This window comes from Thamnophis elegans, chromosome 5 (genome assembly GCF_009769535.1).
Source record: "Thamnophis elegans isolate rThaEle1 chromosome 5, rThaEle1.pri, whole genome shotgun sequence".
NCBI classification, from domain to species: domain Eukaryota; kingdom Metazoa; phylum Chordata; class Lepidosauria; order Squamata; family Colubridae; genus Thamnophis; species Thamnophis elegans.
Window position 1 is genome coordinate 24994529 of NC_045545.1, and position 24364 is coordinate 25018892.

At 39.9% G+C, this 24364-nt stretch overlaps 1 protein-coding gene across 1 annotated transcript in view; it reads left to right on the forward strand.

The window, feature by feature from the left end:
* WLS (Wnt ligand secretion mediator) overlaps positions 1-23960 on the forward strand; it is a 48888-nt gene extending 24928 nt beyond the window's left edge. The window contains exons 3-12 of the mRNA XM_032218231.1: positions 8655-8779; positions 9726-9887; positions 12403-12539; positions 13970-14138; positions 15033-15130; positions 15858-15921; positions 18514-18657; positions 21419-21502; positions 21883-22036; positions 22931-23960. Coding sequence (XP_032074122.1) covers positions 8655-8779; positions 9726-9887; positions 12403-12539; positions 13970-14138; positions 15033-15130; positions 15858-15921; positions 18514-18657; positions 21419-21502; positions 21883-22036; positions 22931-23040 — 1247 coding nt within the window. The 3' untranslated portion in view covers positions 23041-23960. The remainder of the gene's footprint in view (positions 1-8654; positions 8780-9725; positions 9888-12402; positions 12540-13969; positions 14139-15032; positions 15131-15857; positions 15922-18513; positions 18658-21418; positions 21503-21882; positions 22037-22930) is intronic.
* The last annotated feature ends 404 nt before the right edge of the window (positions 23961-24364 follow it).

Here is a 24364-nt window from a genome sequence, read left to right on the forward strand (position 1 = left end):
TTGTAAAGTTTTGTTCTTTAAAATTCCGTTCACGCCAAATATCTCTCAGTTCCATATCATCCATCATGTCGAAAAAAGATTTAGGCAGTCTTGCTTGTGTTTGAGTATTTTGCAAAAGTCCTTTCTTGTCTTTCATAGTATCCAATACTCCATTCCAGTCACCCAATAATATACACGATCTATAATCCCATTGTATTAATTTAGTATGCAGCAACTTGTAAAATTTTTCTTTTTGTTGATTGGGAGCATATACTCCCGTTGAGAGTATTTTCTTTCCTTCTATTAATAATTCAATTGCAATAGATCTTCCTTGAGGATCTGCTTCAATTAATATAACCTTTAAGTCTTTCCTTAAATATATAACTATGCCATTTTTCTTCTCAGGAGCAGATGCCACAAAGTGTATTCCCAGTCTTGCATTTATCAAATATTTCTGGTCATTTGTTCTAATATGTGTTTCTTGCAAACAAATTACATCATTTTTGAATTGTTTCAAATAGTGAAATATTTTTTCCCTTTTTCGTGATGAATTTGAGCCATTAACGTTCCAGGTTAAAATTTTAATTGTCATCTTTAGCCCCCTGAAGCTTTTTAAGAGCCGCCTGGAAATCCTGCTGGAATTTCTTCTTTGGTCTGGCTCCCCCCACAGCTTCTGTATTTATATTTATAGTTTCTTGGGTTGTTGCATCTTTAATTCTTGTTCTTTATGTTTAGTTACCGCTCGAGTTTGTCTTTGTTCCATAACTCCTTCTATTTCCTCAAATAATTCGAAGGCTTGAACAGCACCTGAAAGTTGCATTAAATCTTCTTGTGTACTCAAGGCACCTCCTTGGGCTTGTACCTGGGCAGCTTCCTTTCTAGCCTCCCCTTCTTCTTTCCTTCTTCTAGCTCCTGAAGATGGTGGGTATCCAGCCTTTAGTACATTACTGTAGAAATCTCTTGCCTTCCAAACTGAATTAAGATGATATCTTTCTCCTAAATAATTCATCACCAATCCAGCTGGAACCTCCCATCTATACTGTATCTGGCGATTTCTAAGTTCATCAACTAGGAATGCATAGTCCTTTCTGGATCTCAACATTTTAGGGGGAATTTCCTTCAGTGTTGCTACCTCCTGTCCTGCCACCTGTAGCTTGTTTTTATAAGTCGCTTGTAATATTCCATTCTTTGTTTTCCTGGTGACAAAATAGATTACAACATCTTGGTAGTTGTCTCTGTCTAGCAATCCATGAGTTAACACGATAGATTTTGTCAATCTGCCAATCATATTCTGCCTTTAGTTCACCAATTAACTGAGCAAAAGCTTCTGCAAAAATCTCTTTAAAATTTTCTTGGTTATTTTCTTTCAGGCCTCTTATTCTCAAAGCAAATTCCATCGCTCTGTATTGTGTCATTATAACTTCTGCCTCTGTCTTTTCGATCTTGATTTGAGCCTCATCAACTTTGTTCTCCAAGTTCACATTAGACTGATTAATTTCTTCCACCCTATCCTCCAGCGATGTTACATAACCAAGCAAGCCCTTAAATGCATCCACAATATCCTCTCATATTTGTTGATTGCGGGTTTGGATTAAATCCTTAATTTCAGACATTTCATCAGACACATCTTTAAAAGCAGTTGTAATGTTTTCTTGCAGAACAGAGGCTTGTGCCTTTAAGGTGCCTTGGAGGGCTTCAAGTGTCAGTGTTTGTGTATCCGCTGGGGGTAAGAAAGACTGCAGTTTAGATGGCTGAGCTGGGGAACTTCCAGCGCTCTTAGGAGCACCTATTTTTGTTTGCTTTGAAGCCATTTCCAAATATTCAAATCACACTTTCTAGCAGCCAAATTATTGAGTACAAAAAGTCCACTTAATCCCCAAATTTGTTAAATCTTATAGTTTCTTAGTAAACCAATGTTGTTTTCTTTAATCTTGAGCTCTTTGTTCTTTTAAAATTGAGTCCATTGATTAGAACAAGGTTAACGATGTTAGCAAGCACTTAAAAAGTACTTTCCTTATAAGTTTCACTTTCACCACACCCTTTAACTTTCAGGCGCCATCTTCATTTCCCTTTTGTTTCCCTCAATCTTTACAGAAGGGAGTAATACTGCATCAGAGTTAAAATTTGTACTTGCAATTATAATCACTCCTGTCTTTGCTCTGCCTGCTTCTTATTCAGATGTAGATTAAAGCGTTGTTTACAGGGATGGTCGCGGCGTTTTGTTCTGCTACAGCAGAAACGTCCCGGATGCGGAGCTCCATCGGGCTACAGGGGAGCTCTCACCCTTTGAGCCCCAGAATTGCTCCTGGGGGTCTAGGGGAGCTCTACCCTTGCCCGGCTGCTCACCTACCCCTCTTTTCCCAAGGGGAAAGTTTTCAAGCAACTAGACAGCTAATTTACACTGTTCTAGCAGCTTAAACGCAATCACGGGGCTTTCAACGCCTACGGTGCCAGCAGAAGTCCCTCAAATATTGTTGATGCTAAGAACAAACAAAAAAAAAACCAAAATCACACAACAGGGACTATGCCCTTCATTTACTATTTAAAGTAAGAAATGAAGAGATGGGAACTGGAAAATTATAACCAAATTATGAAAGACATGTAGCCTTCTCTTCCAAAGCAGAGTATGTAGTATGTATGTATGTATGTATGTATGTATGTATGTATGTATGTATGTATGTATGTACAGTTGCAAGAAAAAGTATGTGAACCCCTTGGGATTACGTGGAGTTTTGCATGAATTGGTCTTAAAATGTGTTCTGAACTTCATCTAAGTCACAACAATAGAAAAACACAGTCTGCTAAAAATAATACTACACAAACATTAGATGTTGCCATGGTTTAATTGAACATAACATGTAAACATTCACAGTGCAGGAAAAAGTATGTGAGCCCCTAGCCTAATGACTTCTCCAAGAGCTAATTGGAGCCAGGAGTGAGCCAACCTTGACTCCAATCAGTGTGATGATATTGGATGTGTTGCTGACAGCTGTCCTGCCCTTTAAAAACACACACCTGTTTTGGGTGTACTGGTTTCAAGAAGCACTGTCTGATGTGAACCATGCCTCGCCGAAAAGAGCTCTCAGAAGACCTGCGATCAAGAATTGTTGACTTGCATGAAGCTGGAAACTGTTACAAAAGTATCTCCAAAAGCCTTGATGTTCATGTGTCCACGGTAAGACAGACTGTCTACAAATGGAGAAAGTTTAGCACTGTTGCTACTCTCCCTAGGCGTGGTCGTCCTGTAAAAATGACTGTAAGGACACAGTGCAGAATGCTTCATGAGGTAAAAAAGAAACCTAGAGTGTCAGCTAAAGACCTACAGAAATCTCTGGCACATGCTAACATTTTTGTTGACACATCTACAATAAGGAAAACATTAAACAAGAATGGAGTACATGAGAGGACACCACGGAGGAGCCATTGCTGTCCCAAAAAAATATTGCAGCACATTTGAAGTTTGCAAAAGAGCACCTGGATGTTCCACAGCACTACTGGCAGAATATACTATGGACAGATGAAACCAAAATTGAGTTGGTTGGGAAAAAAACACAACACTATGTGTGGAGAAAAAAGGCACAGCACACCAACATCAAAACCTCATCCCCACTGTAAAACATGGCAGAGGGAGCATCATGGTTTGGGGCTGCTTTGCTGCCTCAGGGCCTGGACGGATTGTTGTCATTGATGGGACAATGAATTCCAGGGTTTATCAAGACATTTTGCAGGAAAACATACGACCAATTGAAGCTCCGCAGAGGATGGGTGATGCAACAGGACAATGACCCAAAATATACAAGTAATTCAACAAAACAATGGCTTCAACAGCACAGACTACGCCTTCTGGAGTGGCCCAGTCAGAGTCCTGACATCAATCCGATTGAAATGCTGTGGCATGACCTTAAAAGAGCGATTCACACCAGACATCCCAAGAATATTGCTACACTGAAACAGTTTTGTGAAGAGGAGTGGTCCAAAATTACTCCAGATCGTTGTGCAGGTCTGATCTGCAACTACAGGAAACGTTTGGTTGAGGTTATTATTGCCAACACTGTGAATGTTTACATGTTATGTTCAATTAAACCATGGCAACATCTAATGTTTGTGTAGTATTATGTTCAGCAAACTGTGTTTTTCTATTGTTGTGACTTAGATGATGTTCAGAGCACATTTTATGACCAATTCATGCAAAACTCCACGTAATCCCAGGGGGTTCACATACTTTTTCTCGCAACTCTGTGTGTGTGTGTGTGTGTTTTTGTGTGTGTGTGTGTATGTGTATATAGGTAGGTAGGTAGGTAGGTAGGTAGGTAGATAGATAGATAGATAGAGAGAGAGAGAGAGAGAGAGAGAGAGAGAGAGAGAGAATATTTGTTGATTTTCACGGGAGTAGGTACATTGGTCTTGTTGTATTCGGGTCTTTTCCCGTGTAAGATTGAGATTGTCTTGGCAACGTTTATATATATATATTTACATACATGTTCTAGAGCCAGGATGGCGAACCTATGGCACGGGTGGCACATGAAATGTTGCCCTGTCAGCTGGCCAGCGCACATGTGCGTGCTGGCCAGCTGAGTTCAGCCTTTTTTAAAGCCATTTTTCGCCCTCCCCAGGCTCCAAAAGCTTTATAGGAGCCTGGGGAGGGCGAAAAGAGCCTCCCCCGGAGGCTTCAGGAGCTTCCCTGAAGCCTCCGGAGCGCAAAAAACCAGCCCTATGGGCAAACCAGAAGTTCGGGAATGGACTTCCAATTTGCTCGTAGGGTCATTTTTAGTCCTCTGGAGGCTACAGGGAAGCCTCCTGAAGGTCCCTGGAGGCTGTTTTTGCCCTTCCCAAGCTCCTATAAAGCCTCTGGAGCCATGGAGAAGGCGAATAAAGTGTGCAAAAAATGGGGGGGCGCCTCATGCACGCATGCACACTGGTAGTCGTGCATTGCATTATGGGTGCAGCACGCCCACCCACAACTCTCTTGCACTGCCCCCCCCCTTATGGCACGCGAGCCAAAAAAGGTTCACCATCGCTGTTCTAGACAGACTATTACTTATTTTGTAATATCAGGAGATAAGATGCCAGAATGTTTACCAGCAAAACTATTTAGAAACAAATATAGAAAGAGATTCCTGACAACACAGATATTTTAACATCTAACCAGGGGTGAGTTGCAACCAGTTTAATAACCCGTTCACTGATTGTGTTCTTTACGCGCACGCGCACCTAACGCACTTGCGCACAGCGTTCAAAATACAGCAATTTGAAGTTCAGCTGCTTACCTTCTAAGGCAGCCCTTGTAAGTAGAACAGAGGAGGCACGGAAATCCAACTATGCCGCGCAAATCAGCTGAGCCAGAAAGAAGGAAATATAGGACAGGATAAGGCGGGGGTGGGGGGTGGGGCCAACTGATCGTCGGAACTACTGGTTTGCCCAAACTGGTCTGAACTGGCAGCAGCCCACCACTGCATCTAACAGAACCGATAGCTTCTTAATTTAGGTTTAAGCTGTGTCTGGATGGCCACTTCCCAGAAAAAGGGTTAGATTTTCTGGGCAGGGGAATAGATCAGATGATGTTTCAGATACCATCCAGATCTCTTTATTGTGTACTGATTTATGGGTAAGTTTTCTTTGCATTTAGAAGTTACATTTATGCAAAAATATTGCAAATTCAAAAGGGCTCACACACTTTTATGTGTCACTAAAAGTGTGCACAATAAAACAAAATGGATGGACTTTAATGTAGAAACTTACATTTAATTTAACATTTAAATCTGAAATATACAGTTTGTGCTTATTGCAAAATAGAAAAGTAACTGGAAAAGGGTGGTGCGCCCATAGAAAAAAGAAACACCTTCAAGTACTTTATAAATAGCTGGTCTGAACCACAAAGCCCTTCCACGCCCGTTCCCAGCATTCTAGATGAGTGTCTCTCCATGTAATTCCAATAAAATTATAACTCTGAAATGGTAACAGATGTGTAGAAAAGAAGAGCTTCAGAGAAGTTCTTACTCAAATGTAGACTGGAAATAAACATTGTGAATTATATGACACCATTATTTTATGCTGTTTTTAGTGCATAAAAGTACCTAAGTGGAGCTGAGATTCTCAAGCAGAGAGAAATACAGAGATAACCTTGAAGAAGAAATTAAACCACCATCAAGCTTAGCCCTTGAAGACAGGAGGGAGTGAAAGTGAAAGTTGCTCTTACATCAGACACCCTTTGAGGGGAAGACAAAAAATCATCAGGCTTTAAAAATGTATTACTACACACTTCAACAATAGGGTTCCAATAGTTTTTGTGGTGTCCAATCCCTGACCAAGCCTACCTTGAAGGGCTCACATCAATTTTCTCTATCCTTTATTTAGATAGGAATTAACCCACACCTTTGATCATGGAGAGGGCATCAGATTCTTGAGCACCCCATCCTCTACAGAACAGTTTGCTCAAGCACTGTTGCTGTCAGTTTGGACATATTCCATGGCAATAAAAATATGTAACATTTGCTGCATTGACAATAATTGCCCAGCGAACCATTAGGCAACTAATTCATTTTTTGGAAAGAACCACCTTGTAGCCTTACCACCTGTTTGCTGTGAACAGTTAGTACAACGTTTTGCCAATAAAGCCACTTAACATGAATTTTGATTCTACTTAGCAATAGCACTTAGACTTCATAGTGCTTTACAGCCCTCTCTAAATGGTTTACAGAATCAGCATATTTGGGCCCACATTTTACCAACCTCGGAGGGTTGGAAGGTTGAGTTAACCTTAAGTCGGTGGACTCCTAGGTGTGTCTTTAGACACTGAACACTGTCTAGGGTTTTGTTGTTTCTCAGGACGTAGACATTGCAGAAGTCTAAGTGGGTAGTGATGGGGGAATTGTAACAAGGTACCAGTAATCACATCCAAGTTAAGACTGCAAATGGCACCTTGGTGTCCTCTGATTCCTCTGCAATCCTTTTCTGTTGGGAGGAATGAAACTCCATTCAAAGGAATTACTGGGACCATAGGAAATCACTGATGTACAAATCAATGTTCTCCCTTGCTGGGATTCAGTTGCGGGCTATTCTGTCCCACCCAGATCCTCATAGCTTCCAGGCACTGGGACAAAACGTTTGACAGTATCTCCAGCACCGTCCAAACTCATGATGTAAAACTCTTAACCAAATCCCATGCCCCAATTACCACCTGCTTAGCTTACTGCAGTCTCTATATATATAAAAACGGCTGTGTGTCTGTATGTTCCAGCATAATTCTGGAACGCTTCGAGCAATTTCAACCAAACTTGTCTCTCTGGAGGCAAATACGGTGGGGGCAAGACACCCTAACACTCCTTGGGGTGTGTGTTCTGTTAAGATGCAGCCTGTTGTGTCTTTAAATGGTTTCTATTGTACAGTGCATTGGAGTTGCTATGGTAAAGGGTTCACAGTACTCCACAAGGGGGCTCCCTCTGGTAAGGGGGAAAATCCAACATTAGAAATTATGTTTGGTCCGGACATTTCTCCCCTATAAATAAATACCCCAGCAATGCCGGGTTATCGGCTAATGTGCTATACACAAAGAGATGTATTTAAAGACCACCTGGAAGGGTAGATTGCAGTGATCTCAGCAGCAGTTCTCAAGTGGGATTATATCTGCATTGCAGGCCCTACACTGGCTGTCTAATACATTTGTGCTGTTTAAACACTGGATAAACAAATGTCTTATAATCCGACAAAAATTTAAAAATAAATAAATAATAAAATAAAAATAATGAAAAACAAATACAAATTTAAGAAATAATTAAAATGATAAATAAATTAATTAGAAAAACAACAAAGAAACAAAAACTCAAAGGCAGACTCAATGGGTCTTTTTCTGTCATCAGTTTTCTATTTTTCTGTCTTTAACCTGTAAAGCTCTTTATAATTTTACTCCAAGTCACTTTCAAGACCGCATCTCTCCACTAGAGTCAGCCCTATAGATTCAGTCGTACTAAGTAAAAGAAACAGCTAGTAATTCCTGAATTTCAGAAGATCGGGCAGGTTGAAGCCTGGAAACCAGATCTCTAGAATCCTCCTCCTGTTGGAAGTTCAATAGACTCTGACATAATACACATTTTGGAAAAAGTTAAAAATAGGAATCTTCCAATGGGCATTTGAAGTGTAGTATCATCTAATTGTAGTAACAGTTCTTTTATTTATGGTGATTTTTCTATTATAAATTTTTTGTGAAACCTTTATGCCAAGCTTCTGAGAGTCTGATTAGACTGCAGCAGGATATAAACTTGATAAATAATTTTATGAAGATCATTATTGATGGTATGGAGTAATGTTGGTCTTGCTTGAAAATGTATTTTGTTAACCTAAATCCAAGCAGTACTGATTTTATATATAGATTGTCAGTGACACACTGTAATTTTAAGCAAAGCACAGGTGTTCATAAAGATGTGCCACCCATGAAAAAGAAAAGCTGGAAAATAAGTGAAGGTAGTCTGGTGGGATTTTTAGCTACACCAAGGAAGATGTAAACTATAATACAATGCACAAAAGGAATTGTCACACTACTCTTTGTCATGGCATGAGGGGCAAGGAACATCTGTTATCCAGTCAATCAGTATTTGGGGCAGCCAAAAGTAATTGCTCTGTTTTTGCCATAAAAATATTGTTTGACACATTTAACATGTTGTATCCTGTTGTTTTTGCAGGAGAAAATGCAAAAGTTAGTCTTGATGTGCACTTAGGATATCGTGATGATACAGTTGGTGAGTGGACAGAAATGGCACATGGGGTGGAGACTCGAAAGCTCAACTGTACATTTGGTGCTCCAAAAGTAAGTTCTTTGTGATTCTGTTCTGTTTTAATACACTTGTCCTAGTAAAATGCAAAATCTTTTGTTTGCTTTCAAATGCACCGAATTAATTCTGCCATGGATTACAGCATAGTTGGAGGCTACCCTAAGATTTCCAACTTTAATTAAAGTATCTTGAGAAGTTTAAGAACTTTAAATTATAAATATAAGTTTATACAGAAATATAAATAAATTGTAAGGAGGCTTGTTTCTGAAACTTTGTACTATACTATTAACTTACTAGGACTAGTAAGTCTATATTAGCAGTGGTTTTATTGATAACCCAGCACTGGAAAACTAATAAAACTTCTACTCCACCAGTGTTTTTCACAATCTCAACCAAGAATCAGATGTTCATACATCCCCCCCTCTCCCTCGCCTATAAAAGTATTTCAGTATGTGGGCTATAGTATAGCATAGCTAGTGGAAAGCATTAACATTATGAATTATTTCACACTTCCAGGTTTGGCTGAACAAATGTTATAGTTTGGCTTTAGTAAGATGTAAGATTCAGTGTCCTTTTTATTTTATTTATTTATTTATTTATTTATTTATTTATTTATTTATGCTATTTTTAATTATACTTAGTTTGAACTTAATAATAGTCTTTAATTGACAACCAATTTTGCTGGGAGAACTTATAACTGTAAAGTTGGGGTTAGGGTTAGAGGATAAAATGTTTGCTATTTCAGAAAATGTACGCATTTTTAAGTGAACTTGTTTCAGAAAGCTGAAAGTTCACATAAAGAAAAACTACACAATGCTTTATTTGTCCTTAGCTTGGCGTGAAGTACCAACCTATCCCAGGAAAGCAGTTATAATTTCCAAAATACAATGTATATGTTCATACATTATAAAGAAACAACAGTTTTATGAGTGGATATGTTCAATATTTATAGCACTGTTTTCTTGGCTGTTTTTTCAATAGACTATAGAGCACGAAGGGAAGTTTTACGATTGTGACTTTCTCCCATTCATGGAGATTGGAACCGTAGCTCACAAATACTATCTTCTCAACATTCGTCTTCCAGTGAATGAAAAGGCAGGTATTAATGTAGGAATTGGTGAAATAAAGGATATCCGTTTAGTGGTAAGTATCTGTTAATAGTTTTTTATACTAATTTCCTTCTCTATATAAACATACACATAAGCTGCTAGCCTAACAGAATCCAAACAGCTGTATTTATTTCACATACTTGAGATATTCTGAAATTCTGAATATGGAATTAATTGCGCTTACTCTTTTATTCTAAATTCTTTGTGGTTAGATTCCACTAGGAAAAAACCAGATTTAAAATGTGGACAATAGAATTTGTTTCAATAAGTTTGCATGGAAAATGGGCATATGATGCTCCTTATCATTCCAAAGAAGCATTTGGAAACCCAATTTCCACAGTGTTTTAAAATCTTCTTAAATAATTTGACTAGTAGGTTTGGTAGCTAGGGAAGTAGAATCAGAACAGAATTGGCATGTAATTATTTGGGATGTTTTATATTGATTACAGGATCTTATGCAGCTGAGACACTGTGCTAACTATAAAGCAAACAAAAATAAAGGTTGTCTCCGACCTCCTATAATTACTTTTTAAAACACAGAATTAAGTGCATGTCCTTCAGGATGGGGGAAAAGAAGAACATATGATAATTCAGTGGTTGGAAATGTGGAATGTTGTCCCTGTACATAGTTTCCAGGTTCCCTGCAGATTTTCCCCCTTTGATGCCTCTTCTGCCATTATGCTTCTTTGCACCCATGAAATTAACTAATTTTTCACTTGCTCTGCTGGTAATAGCTTCCTCGATGCCTTCAGGAGCAAGCAGCCATTTTGCTAGACTATCAGCACCTGTCTGTCACCTGACTTTGAATTACATTTTGCAGACAGAGCAAGAGCAATACTGCTTTCTTTTCTTCATCTTCCAAGAAGCTAAACTAAGAGAATATGGGATATGATAAAAGAGGCATACTTAGATTGCGTTTTTATTTATTTCTACCGTGTTTCCCTGAAAATACAACCTGTCCTGAAACTAAAGCCTTGCCACATTTTTTGCATGGGCAAAAATATAAGCTCACCCCTGAAAATAAACCCCCTGGACAACCCCCCACCCGCCTCCGGTTAGGTAGAGCACCACTCACCGACATCGTGGTATCATGAAGGCGCCAAGCCACAGGAGAAAGCCGGGGGAGGGAATGCGCTCACATTGCTTGCTGCCTTTGGGATATGCTAGGTTGGGGAGTGGCGTTCTGCCTGGCCGGAGGCGGGAGTTGCCCAGCTCTCCCTGCAGCAGCAGCCGCTGCGTTCTGAGCATAACATCATCTCCAGTTCCAAACTCCCAAACTCAGCTGCAGAGTCTTCCAGCAGTGGCCGCTCTAGGAGTGCAATCTATGGTTGTGGGCTGGCTGCTGGAAGACTCTGTAAGAGAGTCTTCCGGACCCAGAGTCTTCCAGCAGCCAGCCCACAACCATAGAGCGCACTCCTAGAGCGGCCACTGCTGGAAGACTCTGCAGCCGAGTTTGGGAGTTTGGAACCGGAGAAGACATTATGCTCGGAGCGTGGTGGTGGTGGCAGCTGCTGCAGGGAGGGCTGGGCCCGGACATGTTGAGGCTAGGAGGCATGCCTGCTGGGGGCTGAACAGGCGCTCACGCAACACCCTTCTCCAACCGGGCAGAGCTCCATGCACTGACCTAGGGGTATCCCGAATGTGCCAAGCCGCAGGAGCTGGGGAGTGGGCAGAGCGCCACGTGACTTGGCGCCTTAGGGATACGCCCTAGGTCAGTGAATGGCACTATGCCCGGCTGGAGAGGGAGTTTGCTCGGCGTCTGCTCGTGAGCTTGGTCACCTCATGGCTGCTTCGCCCCTGAGGCTGTGCCTGGCTCTTTGGGAGCCAGTTTGCAAGGGAGCAGCCGCCCGGCAACCCCAAAACAATAAGCCCTCCCCTATATGAAGCCCAAGGCCATATTTTGTAAGTAAAAAGAAAATAAGACCCTGTTGTATTTTCGGGAAACACGGTATACACAAAATTACAAAAAGCAACTAGTTCATTTAAATCCAGATAGCAATTTATGTGGCTTTTTCTTTGAGGACAATTCAGAAGCTAATGGAGAATACTAGCACTCTTCTGAAACCAAATAACATCAGACCTAAAAGAATTGCACTGAAATTTATTTGTTATTAATCAAATTTCAAACTTAGCACTTAAGGTCCTAATACTTAAAAGAGCCTCTAAGGGTGCCCTTAATGTCCCACCTCTGGCAAAAGCTTTCTTGATTTCAGCACCCTACTTTTAGAATATCTTTTGCCTTGAGGTCCATTTGACATTCCAACATTACCAGCTTTTGGCACCAGATAAATGTTTGATTTTTTTAATTCTTCTGTTCACAATATTCCCATGTCTTTTGTTCCCCAAGTACAATTCATCTCCTGCTACTGTGATTGTATAGTAAATATCTTAATATAAACAGTGGGTTTATATTATTTGTCTTTGTTGTTTTAACCTGTTTTTTATAAGATCTTCTGGATAAGTGGGAAGGCTATGGTAGTTTAAACAAATGATGGATTGGTGTTAGCAATGTGAAGAAAATCAGCACTGAAACTTAAGTTCACTTTCAGGGTATCCATCAAAATGGAGGCTTCACAAAAGTCTGGTTTGCCATGAAAACATTCCTGACACCCAGCATTTTCATCATCATGGTTTGGTATTGGAGACGGATCATGCAGATGACACGGTCTCCTGTGCTCCTAGAAAAGTAAGCAATGATCATGAAAGTCCTGTCTGTTTTTTGGAAGGGGAGACCAAATTTTGTGTAGTTGTTGGAATGGCAGTCATCGTTCTCCCTCGAGGAGCTCATGCTACCAGTTTATTCTACAGCTCTGTTAAGTCAAGATTGGCTAATCTACAGTGTAACATATAATAAAATAGGTAGGGATAGTGTGGTGTCCTCTAGATGTCTTGGACTGTAAACTGTCTTTAGTTCTAATGGTAAAGAATTCTGATGCTAATAATCTTAAGACATCGGGAAGACCCCTGTACCAAAGTATATTCTCCCTCGATTCACTTTGGCGGTACACTATTTTATCTGCATCTTGTAGAACAGCTAAAACAGCTTTCTCCCAACCTAATGATGATCCTTGTTTTCCTAACATACTGTATTTGAAAAATAACAAGAAATTTGTCTTATAGCATTCAAAATGTTATCACATTATAGATTCATCTACTTGCCGTAGCTATGGTTAATAACAAATTTACCAGCTGTGGACAGATGTACTGAGGGACTAATTTCTTTTTCAGGTAGACTTTATTAACTGAAGTTAAGGTGAACTTTTCATGTGAATTCAGAGAAATGTTTTAAAAGGTTCCACCACAAAACCGCTCGAATAAACCACGCTCAAATAAACCGCTTAGCTGATGTCATCAACAGGGCGACAACAGCGCGGAGACAGAAGCACGCTGTAAACGCTAAACCTAAAATTAACCCCTAAACCTAATCCTAACCCCCCTAAACCTAACCCTTAACCTAACCCTAAACCTAATCCTAACCCTTAACCTAACCCTAACCCTTAACCTAACCCTAAACCTAACCCTAAACCTAACCCTTACCTTAAGTTGAATCGGCTTGCTTTCAAAGCACTATTTAAAGTGCCCTCTTTCTCCGCGCTGGCTGTTGTCGCCCTGTTGATGACGTCAGCGACGCGGTTTAATCAGGAGCGGCTTAGTCGAGTGCGGTTTTGACGGGTCACGGTTTTAAAACAGGGCTGTCAAACTCGTGGCCTGCAAGCCAGATGTTTCATGTGCTGGCCACGCCCAGTTTAGTGAATGGGGGAAAGTCCTGATACATCACATGACGTCGCTGTGATGACACAAATTTGACACCTGTGTTTTAAAAACTGAGTCAACTTCATACCATTGCTAGAATTGTCCTAGATACAGTAGGTAAACAGACAGACAAACATAGAGTCAGGAAGAATATTGGATGTGTCTGTCCCATCCCTGGTACCTCTATATTTTGTGGTGGTGTGCAGCTTCCATCAGTGCAAGGTCTGTATTGGCCTTTGTAACATGTCAAGTAGGTGGAGCCAGGGATCATTTTAGGAGGCATTTACCTGAATATTACATAAAGCTTATTGGAACAACTGATGAAAGTGGAAGAGTTTTTGAAAATGTTACCATTTGTTTCAGGATAATCTTTACCCTTGGAATCTCTATGACTTTCATAAACCTTCCAGTAGAGTGGTTTTCTATTGGTTTTGACTGGACTTGGATGCTGCTTTTTGGAGATATTCGTCAAGGGATCTTCTATGCTATGCTTTTGTCTTTTTGGATCATCTTCTGTGGAGAGCATATGATGGTAGGTGCTCTCACATGAGCGTGTGAATATACTATTCTAGGATTTCCCCCCCCCCCCCGCCCCATTCTCCATTGTTATATATTTTAGAGTTTGTTTTCATTCTGCAAAGCAATTCCCCACTCTCTAGCACTCCATTATTCTCAGAAAATAAGCCATAAATTGGAGCTGGGTGGGGATTATGAGAACCGTAGTCTATTACAGGTGGAAGTTATGAACATAGGAAGGGCTTTATTACCAAAATGAACATCAAATTAATAATTTCTTAATGGAATAAGATTTTATATAAAAGAAAGTGCTGGAAAATGAGACTCAATATCCTATCATTTTTATACTGTTTGGATCAACCTTAGCTGTAATTTGCTGAAGCTGACAGAAAAGCTACATCCTTGCATTTTCTTCTAGGAATCAACATGTACAGGGTTGTTGGGGATGGGGAGTCATTCCATAGTATTGTATATTGTGTGTTGTATATGTTTGTGAGGGAACGAAGCAGGAGCCATGGAATCAGAGAGTAAGATGTTTATTAGTAGATGACAAGCGATTCAGAATGTGTTACAACTGTCACAGTATTTATACTCTCAGGTACCAACTGTCATTTAACTGTCATTACAACCACCAATCACAGGCTGTGCTTCGCCCGACCAATTAGAACGCAGCACAGGCTGTTGCTGGGCTATAACACATAGTCTTATTTAGCTTTACTAAAGCATGAGAGTTTACATTTTATGGTAAGACATGTCCATGTCTTGACCCTTGTTCTAATATAAAGTATTATTTCAGAATACAAATCCTTTGCTACAGTTCCCGTTCTAATTATACCTGCGAAATCAATATGTGTTACTTTTTTTCTCCTCTAATAATGGTTTTATTATCTTCTTATTTAATCTGTTTTAGGATCAGAGTGAACGAAATCGTTTCGCAGCCTACTGGAAACAAGTGGGACCAATAGCTGTAGGTGCTTTCTGTTTGTTTGCCTTTGACATGTGCGAGAGGTAATTAGAATGCCTTCTTTTTCATCGCTTTTGTAACTTAGCTTTACTCTGGATATTGAATTTTTTTAAAAAAATTTACAGATAGTCCTCAAGATACCACTGTAATGGAGCTTGCCCATTACAGTCATAAAAATATACATTTTGTTTCTTTTGTATAAAGAAAATTTTTGTAAAGAAGAAAATACATACTTGTTGGATAGTACTAAAGTGAGTAGTACCTAGCCCAAAAATCTTTTTCTTCCCATAAGTAAATGTAAATATCATACTAACCTCCTCTTCTGTTGTAACACCAATAAGCTTTGAATAAGAGCAGAGAGGCACAGGATTGCATCCTGTCTCATCACACATTTTGCTACTGCAAGTTAGAGAAGAGAGGAAAAGGGTAGAGACTTACAATTATTATATTTTTCTGGTTCATTGTTTCTGGTAGTATATAGTTCCTCCCCAGGTTGTTTCAAACAAATAAAAAAAGAAACCAATTTGAATCAAGCTAATAATAAAACTGTTATTTTATATTTATCTGCAAAGTGAATAGCATGGAAATAGACAGTTGAGCATTTCTGGTTCTGTGTAGTGAAATATACTTTTTAAAGCAATTAAAAGAACATCACTCCTCCCTTTCATAAAACTCACAAGGGCTCTTTAGACATTGTTCCTCTAGTCTTCCCAAATAGTTATTTTTACACAGGCGGTTTGTATAATTTGATCTACTGATTTTCTTTTCCAGAGGAGTACAATTAAAAAATCCATTCTATAGTATCTGGGCTACAGATGTTGGCACAGAGTTGGCTGTATCCTTTGCATTTTATTTCATTCAAAACCATTTGTTATCTTCTGTGTTCTGCCCCAAAGCTTCTGAAATTTGGGAAGGTGATGCTAATAAACTGATAGGGTTTTTTTTTCCATTTAAACTTCATGGAGAGTTTAAGCATCTTTTGAAATGGTTTCATGAATTTAAGGTCATGCATACACATGAGGATGTTCTTCAAAGTTTACTTTCTGTGAATGTCATTAGAGCAAGTATGTGTAACATTTATTCAAGGCTGCATTACTTCTCCTCCCTTACCATCATGGCATAGGAATGACTTTGGGCTTATATTTGCCCATAGTCAAGTATACTTTTTGTTCATGAACTCCAAAACCTTTCCAGATTCAGACATTAGGAAATGGAAGCTGAAATCACCCAACACCAAATGATGAAGGGTAGACTTCATAATCCAACAGAACACAAACATTTAAAGACCAATATCTCCCAGGTAGATGTCATTGCAATTCTACAGATCAGTGTTTCCACCTGCTGGTTGGCATCAAGGTTGCTATAAGTCATGAAATTCAAAAGGATGGAATTTTATGAGGGTGACATCACTGCCCTTATGCAACCAGGTTTTAGTAATGTAAGTTATCAGATCTGCTTCTTCAACCCCATTCAAGTTATCCGTGAACAAGATCTTATCATAGATGAACCTGGAATTTTCTGTATCAAGCTGAGGCCACCAGAGATCCTACTTGGGAATGAGGCCACAGGGCAGAAACAGAAACTGGTACCAAATTACCCGTTTCCCCTTCCAATGGAATGGCTTATTGCACCCTTCCTCATGTCTTTGATAAGTTCACTTTCCCCATCAATATCAGTATTACACCATGGAATATCAGGCTTAACCACAACCTCCTTTTGTCCCCTTAAATGTGTTCCTCTCCTTGCTCAGAAGGTCAGCAGTCTGATAAAGGTGGAAACACACCCATCAAATTACCTATTTCCTAAATTCATACAATGGAGGAGCCATCCCTGAATAATCTCTCACTATAGATAGTCCTTGCTTAATAACTGCCATGTATAGCAACTGTTTGAAGTTATGCTATGATGGTGTTGAAAAAATAATTTTTTGACCAGTCCTCATACTTACTGCCTCAACATCACTGTGGTCCCATGATTGACATCCAAGCACTTTGCAGCCAGCAGGCATTATAATTTATCACTGTCCTCATGGTAACATGATCACATTTGCATGCTTTACAGCTGATCAAGTCAACAGAGAAGCCAGCAGTAAAATCACAAGTTGTGGTGTGATGTCTTGCTTAATATCCTGCTTGACAACCACAGGAACTACCTGCAGTCTTAGAACAATATTTTCTCCGGCCAGTGTGGCTTATTCTTTCACTTTAAACCAGGGCCATCCTCAAGCTCCCCATCTCTTATCCTGAATGGGATCCAAAGCCAGGTACATATTAGTACATGCAACCACAGATTTTATTCTCAAAGTGATATAACTGTTCTGGTTAGGACACTGGCACCCCAGAAGGCCCTTCTATATGACCTACTCTCTCACATATCAGGACTTAGCTGCCCATTCTTCCTTTCAACACCAGTGCCTCCCCAAATCTCACCACTCTTCTGTCAGCAGCTGGCCAGTTCCGTTCCTTCAATTCTCCATTGCCAATCTTAGTGAAGGAGAGCCCGAGATCTCCATTCAGCATCTCCTCCTCTTCTGAGTTTCTTTGCCATTAATGCTCAATGTGAAGCATGAAATAATGCTAAGTTACAAAGTCATGGCAGTTCAAACCTCTAACAAGTGTTTTCTGAGGTTTCAGGGTAGTTAGTTGCTTTTTTACCCAGGATATTTGTATGGAACACAAATGTTAGGACTCCTTGTTCTAGCCTATGTAGTTATTTATTTACATTTATTGGTTGCCCAACTCCAGGGAACCATGAGGGGTGTAGAAAACTAGGGGGGGGGACATAAAAACAGCTGAAAACATAGCTTCAGACAGATAGACCAGACTAAAATGACTCAATAAACAAGAAATTACACAACACAAAATAATGACCTTAAACAAATAACAAGCATCAATCCCAGGCCTGGGATCAATGGAAGGTTTCCAAAGTTTCTATCTTTATCTGGGGGAGGGACAACAGAGAAGAGACACTATCTAGGACAGGGATGGTCCTTTTCGGCACCGAATGGTGAAACTGGAGCATGCATGTGCTGAAACTCGGAAGAGAGCAGCTGGCAATGGTGCGCGTGCCCGCAGAGAAGCTTCTGCGTGCCTCGTCTGGCATGGGTGCCAAGATTCGCCATCATGGACCTAGGACTTACAAGATATTGCTTAATGGAGGGGACCTGGAGCTCACCCACTCAGCTAGAATATACTGGGTGGGCAGAAATGATTGGAGACATTAATAACACAATGAGCTTTCTGAACAGCAGCATATTTGTTATGGGTTAACTTCCAAGTTTATTTTAGCAAGCATCAAGTGTGACAAATGCAACACTTCTTACCATGCGTGTATTTAAGAGCAGAATAGGATTTTGCAGACAAGATGCCAAATGAACTACCTAGTGCTATTTCTGCCTTTACTGGTTCCCTTAACTTTACCACTTAAGATGGCATTTATTATTGTTGCTGGAATCTGCCTCTGCCTCTACTTCTTGTTCCTGTGTTTTATGGTATTTCAAGTGTTCAGAAATATCAGTGGCAAACAATCCAGCCTGCCATCAATGAGTAAAGCCCGCAGGCTTCATTATGAGGTAAGGAATCTGTAAGATGTTGGGGGAATTGTGTTTAAAAACAAAGTCAGTTTCTGCTGGGATTACAGAAAAACGATTATGTGGAACCTAATCCAGTTCAAGGGACAAATTATTCCTACTAACAAAATCTCGTAGGCTGGATTTACATTAGGAACCCTACAACATTGATTATATTAACGAAGGCTTTGTTAAACTGTAATTTTGCCCCTTGAGCTATGCTCCTTCCTAAAAGGTAAAGATAAAGGTTCCCCTCAAACATATGTGCTAGTTGTTCCTGACTCCAGGGGGTGGTCTTTATCCCTGTTTCAAAGCCAAAGAGCCAGCAATGTCCAAAGATGTCTCCGTGGTCATGTGGCCAGCATGACTAAATACTGAAGGCGCACAGAACACTGTTACCTTCCCACCAAAGGTGGTTCCTATTTTTCTACTCACATTTTTACATGCTTTCAAACTGCTAGGTTGGCAGAAGCTGGGACAAGTAATGGGAGTTTACTCCGTTACGCAGTGCTAGGGATTTGAACTGGCGAACTGTTGACCTTTCTGATCGACAAGCTCAGTGTCTTAGCCACTGAGCCACCACTTCCCTATACCCCGCCCCCCAGGACTGTGTAAAAAGAAGCAGTCCTTTTTCTGTATGCAAGGGTAGAGAGAGTTGCTTTTCTCAAAGAACAGGTAGCAAACAGAGTCCCTTCTTATTGTCTGGCTCCTCCATAACAAATGGACTAAACTAGTCCAAACACTATGAAATGTTTTTTTTTTTTTTTGCCACTACAGCTGCTAAAGATATTTAGGAATAATGGAGACTCCAGTGGGATGCGGTGTAAGTAAGACATGAATATACCATTTCCCAAAGTGATATTTCTCAAATGGAAGAATCAAAGCCTTTCCATTTTGCTAATGCTTCTTGCCAAAGTGCCATAGAGAGATAAGATAGGACTTGGATAAAGACTCCTGAAACCTTTCTTATTGTTACTTAGTGGTAAAGGTAAAAGTTTCCCCTGTCCGAATGTAGGGGGGAAGTGCTCAGCTCTGTTTCTTAGTTGAGGAAGCCAGTATTGCTGAAGATATTTCCATGGTCGTGTGGCCAGTATGACTATACTCCGGGATGCACAAAATGCTGTTACCTTCCCACTGAAGTGGTACCTATTTATCTACTCACATTTGCATGCTTTCAAACTGCTAAGGGCGCAGAAGCTGGGACAAGTAACAGGCACTCACCCCAATGCACAGCGTTTGGGGTTTGAACTGGGCTGTCAACTATGCAGCCAACAAGCCTGTATACCCTTAACTATGTCTTAACTAAGTCTTAGCCACTGAGTCATCGTGCCCCATAGTTGTAAGATACATCTGCTTATATATTGTTTCCCATTCTGTCCATTGTAGTTCAAGTGGAACTCTAGGTGGGTTGGACTTGTTTCCTAGAGGGAATGCTTCAGCCTTGTATCCAATAAGCAACTGGAAAGCCCTTATTCACGGACCAGACTGCAAATTAAGCAGCTTTTCAGAAGCTTTTAAAAGGTATCTTTTTAAAGCTCCTGCATAGAGGGTACATGTATCCTTGGGTATTAACTCCCACTAAATGTAAATGTAGCAAGTGTTTTGTTGTGAAAAAGACTGAGCTGGATGGATCTATCTTCTCAGGTCACGCAGCAGAGCGGGGAATAGATTAGCAATAGCAATAGCAGTTAGACTTGTATACCGCTTCATAGGGCTTTCAGCCCTCTCTAAGCGGTTTACGGAGTCAGCATATCACCCCCAGAGTCTGGGTCCCCATTTTACCCACCTCGGAAGGATGAAAGGCTGAGTCAACCTTGAGCCGGTGAGATTTGAACCACCGAACTGCAGACTAGTAGTCAGCTGAAGTGGCCTGCAGTACTGCACTCTAACCATTGCACCATCTCGGCTCATAGATTATCTTCCTGTTGCCCTCTATGCAAAAGGAAAAAAACCCTGCTATTAGAAAGGATACATTTAATTGGATAGTTTCCCAGATGACAAGAGTCCATTTCCTTTCCCTTTCAAACCCACGTTTCTCTAAGCACAAGCTGGCTTTGATAAAAGAGTAATGGAATGTTACAGGTTGGTTTGTCTATTGCTTGCTTACTCTTCACTTCACCTACATTCAAGAGCACAAGATACTGTAGGTGGAGCTGTCTCACCTCCCTATTCTTAGTCCATCGCCTTGACCACTACACTATATTTGCTGTTGACAGCTGTCGACAACCATTACTGACAATTGCTGTCAGTAACAGTCACCTAAATCTAGTATTTGTTGTCCCCGTGCCTTTTATTTCAAGGCCCGCACTTGCATGTGTGCAACTGCATAGCACAACCAACCAGGGGAATAGTAGCAGATGGGATTTTCCCTCTCCCCTTACTCTGTCAGTTTCAACTCCTTTCACCATGTGGTGGAGTCAGCTCCTGTCACTTGCCTTAGCTCCTGCCAACCTAGCAGTTTGAAAGCATGTAAATTGATAAATAGGTACCATTTTTATGGGGAAATAACAGCATCCAGTGTTTTATCATACACTTTGCACTGCCACATGATGTTGATGCAGGCCATATAAGTGCAGAAATGTCTCCAGACAGAACTGGCTTAATAGCTTAAAGAACTAGAGATGAGAACCAGCCCTAAACCCTCCGGGACGTTTCCCCCTTCTATATAGGATTTCTTCTCCAGAATCTTTGATTTGGAATATTTCAATATTTTTTGTTGTTTTTTTTCTCTCTCCCCGATTAAATTTGCTTCTCTTTCTCACAGGGACTGATTTTTCGGTTCAAGTTCTTGATGCTGATCACATTAGCGTGTGCTGCCATGACAGTCATATTTTTCATTTTCAGTCAGGTGAGAAATCTAAAATGACTACGGAAAATTATTGCTCTCTAGTAGCAATGTGTTCTGCTACTTTGTTTTTTATATCCTGAAGCAACGTATCAACAAGGGATCTTTTCATCTCTTTATTTCATAACTGAGGGAAAAGAGGAAGCCTCATAGATTTCTTTCCCTGGTTTAACATTAAGCCCAGCTGTTTTTCTTGTTGTTGGCTCACTGCAGATAGGGAGAACATTGCGTTAAAGCCATGCAGTGGAGTGAAGGCCAGAAATAGATGTTTTGGAGGAGATGAAAGTCTCTCTACCAGAGATGAAAATCATTGACTTTTATTTGCTAAGTCTACACTTACGTCTTCACTGCTGGATTATATATCAACTTCTTATCCTGTTTAGGTGTCTGAAGGTCACTGGAAATGGGGCGACCTTACATTTCATTGGAACAGTGCCTTTTTCACAGGGATTTATGGAATGTGGAACCTATATGTCTTTGCCCTGATGTTCCTGTATGCACCTTCCCATAAAAATTACGGTGAAGATCAGTCAAATGGTGAGATGCACTTTCCTGTAGTTGTGATTCGGTTGTACTGCAGTGCAACTAATCAGCCAATTAGGACTTCGGCATGTTTAGAAGATCCCTAGCATTATATGCATAGCTCTGTTGATTATGGGTTATAACTGCTAATAAATACCCCAAGTTAGTGTGGTTATTTGATTTGATTGATACCCATTTGCATGGTCAGAGCAGCAAACAGTATAACAATAAAAGTAATCATAAAAAAAGCAAAAAGTAACATAGGTTCAGCTAATCTCCTGACCCCAGGGCCTGGGAGAACAGTAAAGTCTTAAGGGCTTTTTGAAAAGGAAGCTTAGATTGTGGAAACACATACTAAGGAAAGAATAGAAAAGAGATTTCTGGATCTGAGAATTTATTTCACCTCCCCATTTTGATTACACATGGTGCAACCCATCCACAACAGCTTGTTGCACAATCCTTAATCAAAATAAATCTTGTACTAGAACCTGAATTAATTGAAAGATTATTTTCAGATTCTTTATATCCTGAGATTTATACACACTTATTAAATGGAAGTCCTACTGCACAATGTTTATTTTTAATGAAAATCTCCTATTGCACGTTTATTTTTATGAAAAATAAATGTGAAATAAGACTTTCATTTGTGTGCTTCCCCCCCACCCACCCAACCACAGCCCTGCTTGTAGTTAGAAAGAGGGACTGTTACTGAACAAATATGTAGATGTGTGTAGAATTGCACAAAGTGGAGAAATACACATTTCCCCCATTTTATTAATGGAAGCTATGTCCATTCATGAAACTTCTCCATTGGAGTCTGCTTATTTCTTTCTGAATGCTAAGGTAATTTTGCGATTAAACTATCATTCCAGTTACGCATTCATCTCAAATGCAATTTTATGTTTTCAGGTGATTTGGGAGTTAATACTGGAGAAGAACTTCAGCTCACTACTACCATCACTCATGTGGATGGACCAACCCAGGTTTACAAATTGGCTCGCAAGGAGGCCCAGGAATAATCACTTCAGCACAATTTTACTTGTGCCTAAATACAAATTATACAGCATGATGGTTGTGTTTTCTTGCAAGGATTTGTTCGGAATCATCTGAAGGGGGTGCACTGCAGAAAATAATGACTATCTGGCAAGAACTGATGGGATGCTTATTATCCATGTATCTTTCCTGGGGAGAATATTTTGTCAAGTTTGAATTCTTTTAATTCTTCATCTTGATCAATATTCCCCAATCTCAAAATATGTTGGGTGTGCAAGGCCCACAGCCAGCTAAGCTAACCAGTTTGGGAAAGACCAGTCTTGAGTATTAGCAGGAGTATTAGCAGGAATGAGGTGGGAGGAGTGGTTGCTCCACAAGTATTTCCTTCTTACCTTTGGGTGTATTTCACTACTTACGAACATTCCAGCTGTTGCTGCTGCTGCTGCTGCTGCTATGGATGTTCTTGGGAAACTAATTGAAATACATTATATGCTTCCTAAGTCAAGGTTTTATACAACAGTCCCAGTGCATATGTCTGGAACCAATTTAGTTATTTGCATCATATGTAGCCAGTTCAATATTTACATACTTCAATGAATGTGTTCATGACTTTTTTTCCATAGTCTAGTGTAACACTGCCTTTTCTAAAGTTTGGTACAAAAAGAGGACATTTGAAACCTCTGTTGATGTATGAATATGTGTCCTGAACTCTTAACAAGTCTTTTTGATGTAGATATCCTTTTATATACTTTAAGAATTCTTGTTTACTTATATATAATTCCATAGGACCGAATGGGGTGTGCAAGTGTGTATGTATGTGTTTTAATTTTTTATTTTCTTTCTTTTTTTAAAAAAAAGTGCTCTAAGTAGCCCTGGGGACCACTGTAGTTCATCTTTTTTACTACAAATAAAGTATAAAAATATGTTACTGTTTTTTGTTGGCTGAAATTTGGAAAAAAAAAAAAGGATGCTGCTGCTGTATTTTAATCTGTCATCGTCACTGTACTACTTTAGAAATAGTAAACATAATTGGGATAATGCTGACATCTATTGGAGACCAAATGCTCTCTCATGAACCACAATTACTCTAACTTCACAGTTGAAAATCTAGTTTAAGCAAATGAGTGGAATAAGATCTATATCTGAGAAACAAAGATAGTAAAATATTCCAAACAACATGAATAAAATATGACATGCCTTGAACTATCATTTGGAACTATCATTTGGAGCAAAAATTCAAGAAGGAAAGGCCTGAACAGATGCTATTCCTCTCCTCTGTTTTACATAGCCCTCTTCAAAGACTTAATTCAATGCTGTTCAGATTGGAAAAAAATGGGGCAATGCCTTCTG